At 39.2% G+C, this 15,974-nt stretch overlaps 1 protein-coding gene across 3 annotated transcripts in view; it reads right to left on the reverse strand.

The window, feature by feature from the left end:
• Positions 1-15,974, reverse strand: part of RUNDC3B (RUN domain containing 3B) — a 155,615-nt gene that overhangs the window by 46,123 nt on the left and 93,518 nt on the right. For all 3 annotated transcript variants that reach the window (XM_032642152.1, XM_032642151.1, XM_032642150.1), the window contains 2 exons: positions 7,035-7,203; positions 784-941 (listed from right to left, as the gene is read on the reverse strand). In XM_032642152.1, the coding sequence (XP_032498043.1) occupies positions 784-941; positions 7,035-7,203 (327 nt within the window). The remainder of the gene's footprint in view (positions 1-783; positions 942-7,034; positions 7,204-15,974) is intronic.

The raw sequence follows: 15,974 nt of genomic DNA on the forward strand, positions 1-15,974 counted from the left end.
GTTCAGAAAATAATGTTTGTATATACAAGCAGAGGGAGAGAATTATGACATGTGGAAAATGCTGAAAATTGGTGAATCCAAGAAGGGGCATGTGGGAATTATTTTGTACTATCCTTGCAACTTTTCTGAAAGTTTGAAATTATTTCAAAGTAAAAAATTTAAAAGTCATCCTTAAGATTAAGTAAATATTAATATGAGAAGATTTTTCACCATAAACAACTAATTGATAAAATTAAGTTTGACAAAATGGTATGGTTAGTGCAAGTGATTTGAACAGTGATAAGTTAAGGAGCTGTACCAGAATGTAGATCAGTACACAGTTTTCTTCATCAAAAAAAGTCTTGCTATGAAAAAAAGTCAGCTCTACTAAACTGTGCTTAGTGACATCCTGGCACAACCTGGTAACAAACAGTTTCTATAATGGCACTGTACTTAAATAGTACAGTGTACTTCGAACAGATGACCTTATATACCATCTTTTTGCAATCAATCAATCAATCACTAAATAAATACTTAAAAACTATGCACGTGCATTTGGAATAATACACACCAAGTTATCGCGTTAACTCTGGATAGCACAACTGAAGGTGATTTTTATTTTCTTCCCATATTTTGTAAAGTTTCTACAGTGACCATGATTACTTTTATAAGGAAAAAGTAAACTTTTTAAAAAGAGTAAGTGAAAAAGAACAGAAGGCAATCAGACTTCTTGGAACTTGAATCCTACGCCACACATGCCATTTTTCTTAACTTTACTGCCAAAATGTTTCCAAAAGGACTCACAGCTGATCTTGAAGCTCCACAATTATATATTCTAATTGCTCCTTCTCCAATTTATGAGCCAGATCAGAATCTTCAATCCTCTGTAGTAGTATTTTATTCTGAGTGACAGATTCAGACAGCTGGTTCTCTCGAAGTCGTAAGAGTTCTTCAAGATAACCCTGGAAATACAGATCACCAAGATATAGCAAGCGCAAAATTCTAATATGTATCTTGAAGACAAATGCTGAGTAGCTTAAATGTTATTCTTATCTATATTGTAATGAAACAATTTCAAAGTATCACTGAAGAAATAGAAAAAAAAAGCTTTAATTGAATTAAAAATTTAATATATGTTTTCCATTATTTGAAGCTCTTCTCTAAAGTTCAATAAAATATGTTTGTAATTTAAGGTAAAACTTAGTTAAAACATTATAATTTCTAAGCTCCACAACAGTGATAAACACTCTCAATGCCTCCTAGCTTCAAAATACAGACCTAATTACAGAATGATCAATTATAAAGCTGCCTCTCTGTGATTATTGTTCAAAAACAGTTATTAACATTTTAGCATTAACAAATTAGTGGGAAGCAGTATAATGTCTAGGTTAGGCCTGCAGGCTTAGGGATTATACCGTGTCATATTCAGTTCTACTACTTATAAACTAAGTGTCCTGGGGTAAATTACTTAATCTCTCTGTGCCTTATTTTCATCATCTAAAAAAGTGGGAACAATAAGGGTACCTAGCTGGGAAGATCAAATGAACTAATACAGTGCTTAGAATACTAGCTGGTACCCTGTATGCAATGTAGAATTCCTAGCTATTATTATCAGCAGACACCTAATAGATATGAGACTTTTTGAACAGATCCTCTCTTCAAAGAGGATCTTTGAAAAGATCCTCTTTTCACCCGTTTATTGTTTCTTTGTCCTTTTGCTCTGCTTTCTGGGAGTCTTCATTGAATTTATCCTCCAAATCCTTATACTAAATTTTTGAACTCAGGGAATCTTATTTTTCATTTCCAGTTTTTTTTGTGTGTTTTCTGACTGTTCCCTTCTCACGGCATCCTATTCTTTTTAGATCAGTGTGCTTTAAAATTCCTCTCAGGATATCAATTAGAATCTTTTTTTCTTAGAGTATTCTTCTATTCCATTTCTTATCCTTTTCATGTGCCATTAACAAACTGCTTTAGCTATTTTGGCTTCATGATACATGTTAATAGTAACTAACACTGTTCCTGTTACCAAACTTCTTTTTCAGATTTTTTTTCCTGACAATTCTCAAATATTTGTTTTTTCCATAATAAAAATCTCAAAAACTAAAGTTAATTTTTTTTTTTTTTTTTTTTTTTTTGCTGTACACGGGCCTCTCACTGTTGTGGCCTCTCCCGCTGCGGAGCACAGGCTCCGGACGCGCACGCCCAGCAGCCATGGCTCACGGGCCCAGCCGCTCCGCGGCATGTGGGATCCTCCCAGACCGGGGCACGAACCCGTGTCCCCTGCATCAGCAGGCGGACTCTCAACCACTGCGCCACCAGGGAAGTCCCTAAAGTTAATTTTTACAAATGAAATTTTGTAGGTATACACAGCTTAAAAGAAACTATATAAATATGATTATTTATAAACATCAGTAATTAAACAATACTTAAATACCCAGCACCTAGATCAACTACCAATACTTTCAGAGCCCCTATAATGTCTTTCCCTGATCACATCCCCTGCCTCCTTTGCAAAGATAACAATACCCTGAGATTTGTGTTTATCATCCCTTCGCTTTTCCTTCTAGCATTACCACAAATGTATGTCATCTTAAGCAATATATTTAGTTTGGATGGGTTTTATCTATACTCTTTTGAAACTTGCTTTTTCATCTACAGTGGTGAGTCTAACTATAGTTCATTCATCACTCAATAGTGGATAGTATTCTGTTGCATGAATACTGCAGCTTATTTATTCACTCTCCTATCAATGGCCATATGGATCCTTTTAGATTTTTCTTAATATAAACAATATTCCTGTGAACAGTCAGTTATGAGACACCTGGGACACACATCTGAGAGTTTCTAGGAGACATGACTAGGAGCAGAGTCGCTGGGCCACAGGCCACACGTATCTCCACATTTACTAGATAACACCAAATGGTTCGTACTATGGTTTTTATATTAATCACATCCTGTATTAATTCACGTGACTTTACATGAGTATCAAAGTTATACTGACTTCCTAAACTCATTGGAAAATATCCCTTCTTTTCCTATTCTCAAGAACAGTCAGTATAAAATAGGAATTACTGCCTTTTGAACATTTGGTATCATTTACCTCAAAAACCAAACAAGTGTGGTGATTCTGGGGAGAGGAGGGAATAGATTTTAAACTACTTGCTTAATTTTTTCAATGATTATAGGTCTATTAGTTTTGAGAAGTAATATTTATAAAAATTCTTCATCTAAGTTTTCTAAGGTGTTGACATAAAATTGCTAAAATTATTCGTTAATAATTATTGGGGGTCTCCACTGCATTTATAGTTATGCTGCCTATTCTTTTTTTTTTTTTTTTAATATTTATTTATTTAATTTTGGCTGCATTGGGTCTTAGCTGCGGCACACGGGATCTTTCGTTGCGGCTCGCAGGCTCTTTGTGTGGTGTGCGGACTCCAGGGTGCACAGGCTCTGTAGTTGTGGCACGTGGGCTCCGGAGTGTGTGGGCTCTGTAGTTGTGGCATGCGGGCTCCAGTGCACGTGGGCTCTGTAGTTGCAGCACACAGGCACTCTAGTTGTGGCGCACGGGTTCAGATGCCCTGCGGCATGTGGGATCTTAGTTCCCCAACCAGGGATTGAACCTGTGTCCCCTGCATTGGAAGGCGGATTCTCAACCACTGGACCACCAGGGAAGTCCCTGTCTATTCTCTTTTAATTCTTAAAATTGTCTATCTGTGCCTTAACTCTTTTAAATTTAATTATGGTTGAGATTTGTATATTTCATTAGTTTTTACAGATAATCAGCTTTTGGTTTTACTAATTCTGTATCTCTATTTCATTAACATCTGCTCTTATTTTTCTTATTTTGAACTGGTTTGTTTTTTTTACTTCTTGGATGCTTAGCTCTTTAATTTTCATTCTTTCTTTTCTAAGATAAGTAATTCTCCAAGCACTGAACAAGTTGCAACTTAGTACTAAGAGTATGCATTGTTTTCACTCCCGTTCATTTCTAAGTATTTCCACATTTCTTTTTTGACCCAAAATTTAGAAGACTTTATTTTTTTTAAATCCCCATTGGTGTACTTCAGGGTGTAAAGATGCCCTGCGGCATGTGGGATCTTAGTTCCCCAACCAGGGATTGGTAAAATTTTTCTATTGAATCTAACTTTATTGCACTGTGATCACTATTACATCATTTCTTTGGCATTTAAGGGCATTTGTTTTGTGATCTAGCATAGTCCATAAAAATTGAATAGTTGTCCCATGTGTGCTTGAAAAGAATGTGTGTTCTAATTGTTAGCATTTAACATATTTTAGATTGAGCTTACTAGCTGTGTTGTTCATTACATCCTTACCAATTTTTTGTCTGTTTAATCTGTAATTATTAGGATGTTAAAATTTTCTACTATAATTATGGATTTATCCATTTCTCATGGATATTCTAATAATTTCTATCTCATATTTTTCATGGCTACATTGTTAAATGCATGTAAGTTCAGCACTGTTAAACAACATTCCTGGTGAATTGTTCTTTTTTAAAAAGGCAATTCTTTCTTTAGTCTTGATGATGCTTTTTGCCTTAATGTCTATCTTGAATGATACTGGTATAGAATTATTTTGGTTAGTATTTGCCTACTCTATTTTTATACTCCTAGTTTCAACTTTTTTGTGTCCCTCTTTTATGTATGCCTCTTACAGATGGCATATAACTAAAATTAATGATTTAAAACATAATTTAAGAGTTTGTCTTTTTTTCTCTTAATTTTAAAATTATTATTATTATTTTTTGGCCTCACCATGAGGCTTGTGGATCTTAGCTCCCTAACCAGGGGTTGAACCCGGGCCCTCAGCAGTGAGAGCACAGAGTCCTAACCACTGGACTGCCAGGGAATTCCCAAGAGTTTGTCTTAATTGGCAAGTTTACACCATTTACTTTTATGGTGATGTTGACTCTTTTGGTTATATTGAGATTTATTTCTACCACTTTATTTTGTGTTTTCTTTATACCATCCTTATTTTTTCTCATTTGCTCTTTGCTATTCTGTTAATCAATTTTCCTTATTTCTTTTCTTTCTTATTATTAGTTTAAAAGCTAAATATTCTATTTCTTTTAACTGCAACTTTGGAAACAGGAATACACATTAAAAAATGTGTCTACACTCCTTTGCTGTAATACAAAGACCTCAAAAGGCTTTAGCTTCAATCACCCTCTCTCTCTCTTTCTGACACTATTAGATAATGTTTTACTTCCATTTTACTTCCCAGGGTAGGCTGAAGCCTGAACTAATTGTTAAGCTTCAGATATTTTGTAATTCAGCTGTTAAAACACTGCTATTATAAAAAATTAAATTTTATAAACTTACCATTAAGTAAATTATATCAAAAAACAGAATAACTACAAAATCTATCGTTTCCCAAGTGTTTTACTATATTTTACTATTACAATCTGTGCTCTTCAAGTCATTTATATTTACCGTGTCTGCCTGGTAGAAAAACTATATAACGGTGTGCTACCGTGCCTCTCTTCCTGATTCTACATTCAGTGACATCAAATTGGTAGTTTTAGGTTGGCCATGATGGGAGTATTCATCCCAGAGAAATCAGCAAATGCTACAAATCAGGGCTTATCTAATTCTTCTGCAAAGCAAGTTGTTAATCATACCCCAGAACAACACTGCCACCCCATAATGGTCACTAATATTGCTGTTGCTGTTTCATGTAGTCAAGGTTTATTTGCCAATTTCTGTGCTTACTCTGCCATTTTGCAGCGCATCCTGCCTCGTAGGTTCAGTTTCCAACTCGAATGATAGCGAGCCTAGGTTTGCTGCTCCCCGGCTGGTATTAAAACACAGGTACCTAGGTTAAGGGAATGGCCCCTCACCCCCACCCCAGAAGCCTGCAGTGACTTTAACTCATGACTTATTCCAGGCCCTTCTTTGCTTACAGTCCTTAGTGAGGCCCTTCTTTGTTTACAGTCCTTAGCGAGCTCCTATTTTTTAGGCCCTTCTTTGTTTACAGTCCTTAGTGAGCTCTTATTCTTTGAGAGAGCAGCTCTGTATGAAACTCTTTCAAATTTTATCCTACTTGGCATTTTCAGATTTTTGCAATGTAAAGGCTTTCAGTTATCATAGCGTGACTTCCGGCTGGTAGCTGGTACCAGAATTCTCCTTTAACAAGGCATTAAAGTTTTCTTTATATTTCTAACTAGCAGCTGTTTGTCTACAGGAAATCTCTTCATATTTGTAAATTTCCTTTGTAACCATTTTCCTCAGTGTATTTTTTATTGTTCTGATAATTCTATGGATAATTCCATTGGGCTCTCCCTACACAGCTCATCTATGAATAATGATAATTTGAAAGGAAGGGTAGGAAGGAAAATAAATCATACAGTGAAAAAGAAGAGGTTACAACTCAAGATGATAGAGTTTATATTCCATTCTGTTATGTACCCCACTTTGCCTACTACAGCGCTTAACACACAAGAGCTGCTAAAATACCTGATTTTTAAAAAAAGAGTGAGACACATATATGGAATTTCTTAGGCAATCACTGCATTTTCATAAACCAAATAATCCTTTATAAAATTAATCATAGAAACTAATACCTCAGACAAATGAAACTGCATACAGAAGAATAAATGGCTTATTATATATATTAAGACATAAAATTATTTAAGAAACAAAAGCCTCTCCTAAAACTGGCCCTGATTTGTTTGTTTGTTTGTTTTTTGCGGTACGCAGGCCTCTCACCGTTGTGGCCTCTCCTGTTACGGAGCACAGGCTCTGGATGCGCAGGCTCAGCGGCCATGGCTCACGGGCCCAGCCGCTCTGCAGCATGTGGGATCTTCCCGGACCGGGGCACGAACCCGTGTCCCCTGCATCGGTAGGCGGAGTCTCAAACACTGTGCCACCAGGGAAGCCCAGGCCCTGATTTTTAATTAAAAGGAGGGCAATCCAAGAACAGAAAGGAAGTAGCAATAGGTAAATACTTCTATACAGCTAAAAGATCTTTTGGTAGTGACAGTCTAAAGGTAGTACTAGAACCAAATTAAATTACTTTTGACAACTGATAAATACCTTCTGTTCCAGCGTTAGTTGATACTTTTGTTTAACTCTCTTACACTTGTTGAACCAACTATTCTCATCCATGATGAAAGGAGGCCCGATGTTCTCTGGAGTGCTGCTTTCACTACCACTGCTTCCCAAAGTCCTCAGCTCTTCCTCATCACTGCTGATGCTGTCAGAACTGAGAAGATTAAAAATTTTTAAAGAAACAAAACTCATAATATGTTCCACTTTGATTTTTTAGAAACACTTCTGTATTTGCAAGCTACTGGTGAGCAAGCTCCAAAATATTCATCACTGACTATACAATAATAATGATATTATCATCAAGCCTAGAGATGCTACAGAAGTTCAAGTGAGGTTTACAGAACTAAGGGCACTAACACAGAAACTGTGAGAATGTCCTGAGGAGAGAGAAAATACTTCTAAAGAAGAGAACCAGAAACTCCACATGTGCTGAGAAGACCTGTCTAGCTGTGCTCTTTTTACTGTCCCATGTAGATCAAAAGAATGAAACTGGAACCCTATCTTATACCATATACAAAAATCATTCTAAATAGATTAAAGACTTGAATATAAGACCTGAAACTGTAAAAATCCTAGGAGAAAACATAGGGGGTAAGCCCTTGACATCAATCTTGACAATGATTTTTGGATTTGACACCAAAAAAAAAAAAAGTAAAAAAAAAAAAGCAAAAGCAAGATAAAGAAGTGGGGCTACATCAAACTAAAAGCCTTCTGCACAGCAAAGGAAACCAGCAACAAAATGAAAAGGCAACATACTGAATGGGAGGAAATATCTGCAAATCATATATCTGATAAGGAGTTAATATCCAAGATATATAGAGAACTCAAACAACTCAACAGCCAAAAAACAAACGTGATTGAAAAATAATCAGAGGAATAGAATAGACATTTTTCAAAAACAGACATACGAATGGCCAACAGGTACATAAAAAGGTGCTCAACATCACTCACCATCAGGGAAACGCAAATCAAATTCACAAGATTTCACCTCACATCTGTCATAATGGCTATCATCTTAAAAAAAAAAAATGACTATCATCAAAAAGATAAGTGTTGGGCTTCCCTGGTGGCGCAGTGGTTGGGAGTCCGCCTGCCGATGCAGGGGACACGGGTTCATGCCCCGGTCCGGGAAGATCCCACATGCCGCAGAGCGGCTGGGCCCGTGAGCCATGGCCGCTGAGCCTGCGCGTCCAGAGCTTGTGCTCTGCAACGGGAGAGGCCACAGCAGTGAGAGGCCCGCATACCGCAAAAAAACAAACAAAAAAGATAAGTGTTGATGAGGATGTGGAGAAAAGGGAACCCCTGTGCACTGCTGTGGGAGTGTCAACTGATACAGTCATTATGGAAAACAGAATGGAGTTTCCTCAAAATATTGAAAATAGAACTACCGTATGATCCAGCAATTCCACTTCCAGGAATGTATCAAAAGGAAATGAAAACAGAATCTTGAAGAGATACCTGTACTCCCATGTTTACTGCAGCACAAGTAATCAAGATATGGACACGAGCTAAGTGTCCATCAATAAATGAATGGATAAAGCAGATGTGGTGTATACATATACACAGTGGAATACCGTTCAGCCATGAGAAGTTAAGAAATCTTGCCATTTGCAACAACATGGATGGATCCTGAGAGCATTATGCTAAGTGAGATAAGCTAGACACAGAAAGACAAATACTGGAGGTATCACTTATATGTGGAATCTTAAAAAAAAACAAAAAAAGTCAAACTCATAGAAATAGAGACTAGAACATGGTTCCCAGGGGCGAGGAGGAGGAATAGGGAGAGGTTGGTAAAAGGGTACAAACTTTCAGCGGTAAGATTAATAAAGTCTGAGTATCGACTGTAAAACATGGTGATTATAGTTGATAACACTGTATTATATAACTGAAATTTGTTAAGAGAGTATAACTTAAATGTTCACACACACACACAAAAAGATAAATATGTGAGGTGATGGATATGTTAATTAACAACACGGGGGAAATCCTTCCACAAGGTATACATTATCAAAATACGGTATCAAATCACCACAAGGTACACTTTAAATATCTTTGAATTTTACTTGTTAATGATACCTCAATAAAGCTGATTTTACAAAAGAGTAAGAAAACCCAAAGAAGGTGGAAGAAACAAAATAATATAGATAAAAACAGAAATTAATGAGCTAGATGGCAAAGGTAAAACAGAGGATCAACAAAGAAAAACAAACACTTAATGACTAACAAAATTGATAAAGCTTTGGCAAGGATAATTTAAAAGGCAAAAAAATAAAAGTTACGATAACAAAAAGCAAAAGATAATATAACTAGAGATGAAAAAAGATTTAAAAGATATTAAAAGAAATTCTCTGAACATCACAATATAAAATTCTGAAAATTTTAACAAAATATAATTTACCAAAACTGAACCAATAACAGAAACTGGAAAGATCATAAATAAATCAGTAAGTTTTAAAAACATCCAAGAGGGACTTCCCTGGTGGCACAGTGGTTAGAAATCTGCCTGCCAGCGCAGGGGACATGGATTCCATCCCTGTTCTGGGAAGATCCCACACGCTGCAGAGCAACTAAGCCCAGGCACCACAACTACTGAGCCTGTGCTCTAGAGCCCACGAGCCACAATCACTGAGCCCGTGTGCCACAACGACTGAAGCCCACGCACCTAGAGCCCGTGCTCCGCAACAAGAGAAACCACCGCAATGAGAAGGCTGCGCACTGCAACAAAGAGTAGCCCCCGCTCGCCGCAACTAGAGAACGCCTGCGTGCAGGAACAAAGGCCCAACACAGCCGAAAGTAAAAATAAATAAATATATTTATGGAAACAAAGAAAAAAGCAATGAATACACAGAAAAATTTAAAAACAAATTAAAAAATCCAAGAGTAGAAAGGGAGAACTGATAACAAGGAAGTGCCTTATAAGGACAAGGAAGAAAATAAATACTAACTACGGTGGTCCAAGGAACTATATAAACACTTCACATACATCACCTCATTAATCCTCATGATATCCCCACGAGGTATTGCTGTACTATTTAACAGGTTCATTCAGCAAATGAAGAAAATGAGAATACGAGATGATAAGCAGATGCTTGAGGTCACACCAGTAAGGGGAACTGGTGTCACTATTTTAGGCAGAACATTCAGTGGAGGCTTCATTACTAAGGTGGTATTAAGCTGAGTTTTAGAGAAGGTGAGCGAACTAGCCATGCAAATATCTGAGAGAGACTGTGCTGCTGGTAGAGAGGACAGAAAGATGCACAGGTGTGCCCGGTGTGCTCAAGGGATAACAAGATGGCCAGTGTTACTGAAGCACAGTGAGTAACAGGGCAGGGAGTAAGACATGGGGTCAGAGAGGTACTGGAGGCCAGATCAACTAAGGAATTTGTTTTTCACTTCGGGTCAGCAGGAAAGAAACTACTGGAAAGTTGTGAGCAGAGGAATGAAGTGATTTGACTTATAGTTCAAAAGGATCACTCTGGCTGCTTTCTGGAGAAATAAACTACAGGAGTCAAGAGGTGGAGCACGAAGACTCTTGCAAATCTCCAGGTTTAAATTTAGGAGGTGACGGTGGTGCAAAAATATTTGCTGATGGATCGTATGTGGGTTATGGAAGAGAGAATTCAACGATGACTCCAAAGTTTTTGAGCATAAACGACCGGAATGCTAGAACTACCATTCTTGGAATGGCAAAGACTAAAGGAAGGAAAGTTGTTTTGTGTGAGGGGGTGTGGGGTGGTGGGATTAGGAGTTCATTATTGTACGTGTTATATCTGAGGTGCTTATTACACATCCAAGTGGAGGTGTCAACTTGGCAGCTGGATGTATGAGTTCAGAGTTTAGAGTAGTGTTCCAGGTGGAAGTATATATTTGGGAAAGAGCAGCATATAGATAGCATTTAAAGCCATGAAACTAGACGAAACTACTTAGTACAGAGAAGATGATTCAGGACTGATCTCTGAAACAGTCCAACATATGGAGGTTGGGGAAATGAGGAGAAAGCAGTGAAGGGGAGTAAAAAGGAGGAAAAGCAGAAGAGTGCTGACAAGAGCAGTCATGTGTATCAAACACTGCTCCAAGGTCAAGTAAGGTGAGAAAACTAACCCCTGGATTTCGCAACAAGACAATTACTGGTGACTCTGAAAAGAGCAGTTTCAGTGGTAGGTATTAAAGCTCATTTGAATAGTTCAAGAGAGAATGGAGGCAAAAAAAATAAGGGAGGTGTAGGGCGCGGCCGGATAGCCATTACGCATGCACTAAGTATGCCGCTAGGGCGTATGCACCTAATATGCTAATCAGGTTTTGAAGCAGTGGCCTATCCAAAGTCCGGCTTGCGAAATGCGATAACCATACGGACGAATCAGGGACTTACACGAGTCCTTAAGCCCTTATATAAGCAGACAGGCTCGAGCGTACGGGGTCTTCCTTCCATCCGCCCGAAACCAAGCTGTACTCCAATAAAGTGTGATGCGAGAAGAATCTAGCGTGTGGTGATTCGTCATTCTGCTGGTCAGAAGCGGCTCGCCGCAAGTGGTGCCGAAACCCGGGAACCTGCGCGCCCCGCATGGAGGACCGATTCAGAACTCGACACACGGAGTGAACTGCCGTTAAGTAGTCCAGTTTAGGTATGTTTTTGCTGCAATAGAGCCCGAGATTTTTATTTTCGCTTTCGTTCTCTTCGTAGCTGTCGCACTTTTTGTCTGCGTGTGGCTACGGTGCCATCAGCCCGACCGAGTGTGTCTCCCCTGGCCATTAGATAGGTCAGAGATCTTCCCGCTTTAGCAAGTTGTTCATATATGAGAGTGAACTATGGGGAATAGTTCATCCGCGGAACCAACCGTTGGATTCCATGAGCCCATCCAAGCCCTTCTGGACGATCGAGGACTTAAGATTTCACATAAAACTATTAGTAAACTGTTGCAGGATATTGATGGTGCCGCCCCATGGTTTGCGGTGTCTGGAAGCCTGACTGTTCCATCTTGGGAAAAACTGGGGAAGGACTTGGCTGATCGTCACAAAATGGGGGAGCTCTCTCGAGGCACGTTTCCGTTATGGAGAATGATACATTCGTGCTTAAGAGAAGGGAAATGCGAAGATATTGTACAGATGGGCCGTAAAGCTCTTAGCATACATCAAGATAGTGCGTCAGAAAGTGAAAATATAGGGACTACGGTAGATAGGCCTAAGAATCCTAGGAAAAAGAGAGAAAAACAAATAGAAAAATCGGATGCAACGCCAGGATTGTATCCACTTTTAGATGAATTTAAAGCGCTTTATTTGTCTCAAGATGAGTTGAATCCCAAGGAGGAGGCGGATCTGGAAGAAGCAGCTGCCGAATATGAAAGAGGACGATATGGCAGTTCCCCATGTGCTCGTCCGCCATTTTGTGCCTCTGCGGGTGCTCGTCCGCCATTTTGTGCTTCTGCTAAATCAAAAGCTTTAACATGTACTCAGACTTCCGCTTTTATTGCTAGCGCCCCCCCTGGCGCTGCGGTTCGGGAACCGCCAAAGTGTACATTCATACCCAGAGAAGTCTGGTCTCAGGTACCCACAGCTTTTCCGGTGTTTGAAGATCCAGCCACGCGTCAAAGATATTATGAGATGGTGGATTATAAAATACTTAAGGATCTTGCAGAGGCTGCCAGGGGATATTTAAGCAGAAGTTGAATATCCTGCAGCTGAATGCAACCAGAGTGGATCCAGTGACTCTTGGAGAATTTACCGCATGGCTAGCTAGAGCATTTTCCTTTTTTAAGGAATGGGTGGGTGTGGGACTGTTCGCAGCCTGCTGTTTGTTTGGGATAGTGTTGTGTCTCTGGTTGGTCTGTTGTATTCGCATTCGAACCCGGCGAGATAGGATAATGCTCACTCAGGCGCTTGTGGCCATCAGTGAAGGCGAGTCCCCCGCAGCCTGGCTCTCCACCCTAAAAAACATATGATCGCCCTTGCACAGAGGGGCCTTGCCGCCATTGCACCTCTATAGGGGATCGGCCCTAGGGGCTGCCTCTGCACGGAGAGGTCTCGTTACCATTGCACCTCCATGAGGAGCCCATGCCACGTGAAGACAGCCCTTGCACCCTGCAGTTCGATTGCGAGCATTGCACGCAGGAGGGTGTCTGCGAATGCAAGCGGAAACTACCGGTACACCGTGTACATACCCTGGTATGAGCACTGGTACAGGTCAATGTCCGCTGCAATGGTCGAAAAGAAAAAAGGGGGAGATGTAGGGCGCGGCCGGATAGCCATTACGCATGCACTAAGTATGCCGCTAGGGCGTATGCACCTAATATGCTAATCAGGTTTTGAAGCAGTGGCCTATCCAAAGTCCGGCTTGCGAAATGCGATAACCATACGGACGAATCAGGGACTTACACGAGTCCTTAAGCTCTTATATAAGCAGACAGGCTCGAGCGTACGGGGTCTTCCTTCCATCCGCCCGAAACCAAGCTGTACTCCAATAAAGTGTGATGCGAGAAGAATCTAGCGTGTGGTGATTCGTCATTCTGCTGGTCAGAAGCGGCTCGCCGCAGGGAGGCATGGTTTTGTAATAAAGGAAGGGTTACTAAGAAATAGCTAGAAGTGAACGTGGGGTTAGGAAAGTTTCTCTGTTTCATTTTTTAAGATGGGGAAAATAACAACATGCTTATATGCTGTGGTGTGTGGGAAGATCTAGAAAAGGAAAAATTAATGGAAGGAGACAACCTCTGGAGCTAAGACCTTAAACAGAAAAGACAGGATGGGATGCAGTACACAGGCGAAAAGACTGGCCTTTGGTAGCAAATGATTAGCTTCTCCCTACTAAGAGGGGGAAAAGGTAGAGTACAGTGGTCCCTCAGTACTCATGAAGGACTGGTTCCAGGAGCCACCCCAGATATCAAAGTCCATGGGTGCTCAAGTCCCGTATACATCTGATCCACAGCTGGCTGATTCATGGAGGTGAAACCTGCAGATATGGACAGCCAACAGTACGTGGAATGCTACGCTTAGGAAGGGCAATTGAACAGCATGCTGGATCGTTTACAGTCTCTCTAACTCAGCAATTTTGTTTGCAGAAATTTACCTCTTTAGGAAATAATCATTCTAAGTATAAAGACTTAGCTATTAGAATGTTATACTTTAAAGTGAAAAATTGAAGGCATCATAGAAGACCAATAATCATTGGCTACTACTAGACTTTTTTGGCCTAAAATCCATTCAAGGATAAAATGTTTAAAGTTACGCCAAGCAGTAACTCAGAAAAAACTTTTCTCACTGGTACATGACCTAAAACTTAATTAAACCAATTTTACATATGAAATATATTTTAGGATGTTTTCTATTAACATATTTCATATATTGAGCTTCAGAAGGATAAAACTCTATTTCAAAAGACTAATAGCTAATAAATATTTTTTAAAGTTCAACTTCACCAGCAATCAAATAAATGCAAACCGAAACAACAACAGGATATCATTTTTTACTTACAGAGTTAGCCACACCTTTAAGTTGGAAACTGTGGAGGCAGGCACTGTCACATATTGCTGATAGGATCTACATTAGTATGGGCTCTCTGGACATGCTCTCTTGACAGCATGTTTCAAAAGTTTCAATGACATATATACTAGAAATTCTACTTCCAGGATTTTTTTTTTTAATTTATTTTTGGCTGTGCTGGGTCTTCGTTGCTACACGTGGGCTTTCTCTAGTTGCAGCAAGCGGGGGCTACTCTTCGTTGAGGTGTGAGGGCTTCTCATTGTGGTGGCTTCTATTGTTGCGGAGCATGGGCTCTAGGTGCGCGGGCTTCAGTAGTTGTGGCATGCGGGCTCAGCTGCTGTGGCTCGCAGGCTCTAGAGCACAGGCTCAGTAGCTGTGGTGCACGGGCTTACTTATTCTGCGGCATGTGGGATCTTCCCGGACCAGGGCCCAAACCCATGTCCCCTGCATTGGCAGGCAGATTCTTAACCACTGTGCCACCAGGGAAGCCCCTACTTCCAGAATTTTAACTTAAAGAAATAATGATGGTTCTGCATAAAAAGATGTAGTGACAAGGATATTAACTGCAATACTATATACGACGAAACTAAATGCACTCCAAAAGTACAACAATAATTGGGTTAACATACTATACTAACAATGAACTCTATTTATTTTAGGAAATGATGCTATAGAAGGACAGTTAAAGACGTGCAACACTGTTCATTATACAGTATTAAGGAAAAGAGTTACATGTATATTATGCTTCCATTTTAATTAAAAAATATTCCTATGTACAGAAAAGGCTGAAAGCTATCCATCAAAATGTTAATGCTTCTAGCAGTTGCTCCTTAAATGTAAGATGAGTGACTTAAGCTTTCTTCTACTTTCTACTTTTCTGTACTTTCCAACTATTCTACAATAAATACTTACTTTCCAAATAAGTTAAAAGCAGTAATCTGGGGAGGGACAGACTCTTATGGTTTCTTAAATGAGGCATCAAACAGAATTTTTAAAAATTGTGTCTAATTACAGGTACATTTGGGTGGAAGTAATTCAATTTTTAAAATATTGGCTCTTTATGACTATTAGGATAGTTTAAATCTTTCTAAAAAGAAAAACTCCATGGTCTGTAATGCTAACTGGGTTATGACTAGGTTGAATTGGTATTTCTTTTCTTGTTTATATAACAAGATGGTAGGAATCCTTTAGTATACAAAGAAGAGGAAGCTATACATATATGTTTGGATTAGTGCATCAAAGAAAGAGGAAATTGCACAAAAAAATCAGACAAAAGTGGCCAAGCAGCTGGGGACACAGAATATAGGTCATTAAACTCATTCTGAGGGCACCAGATGAGAAGGCTTCATTATCATATCTTTTTAAAAGCACTGTAATAATTACTACAGTCTCTTAGGTACGAAAAGAGAAAAATCTGTATTTACATTTTTCTTCATATTTTAATTTAAATTA

This window comes from Phocoena sinus, chromosome 9 (assembly GCF_008692025.1).
Source record: "Phocoena sinus isolate mPhoSin1 chromosome 9, mPhoSin1.pri, whole genome shotgun sequence".
In the NCBI taxonomy this organism is placed as follows: domain Eukaryota; kingdom Metazoa; phylum Chordata; class Mammalia; order Artiodactyla; family Phocoenidae; genus Phocoena; species Phocoena sinus.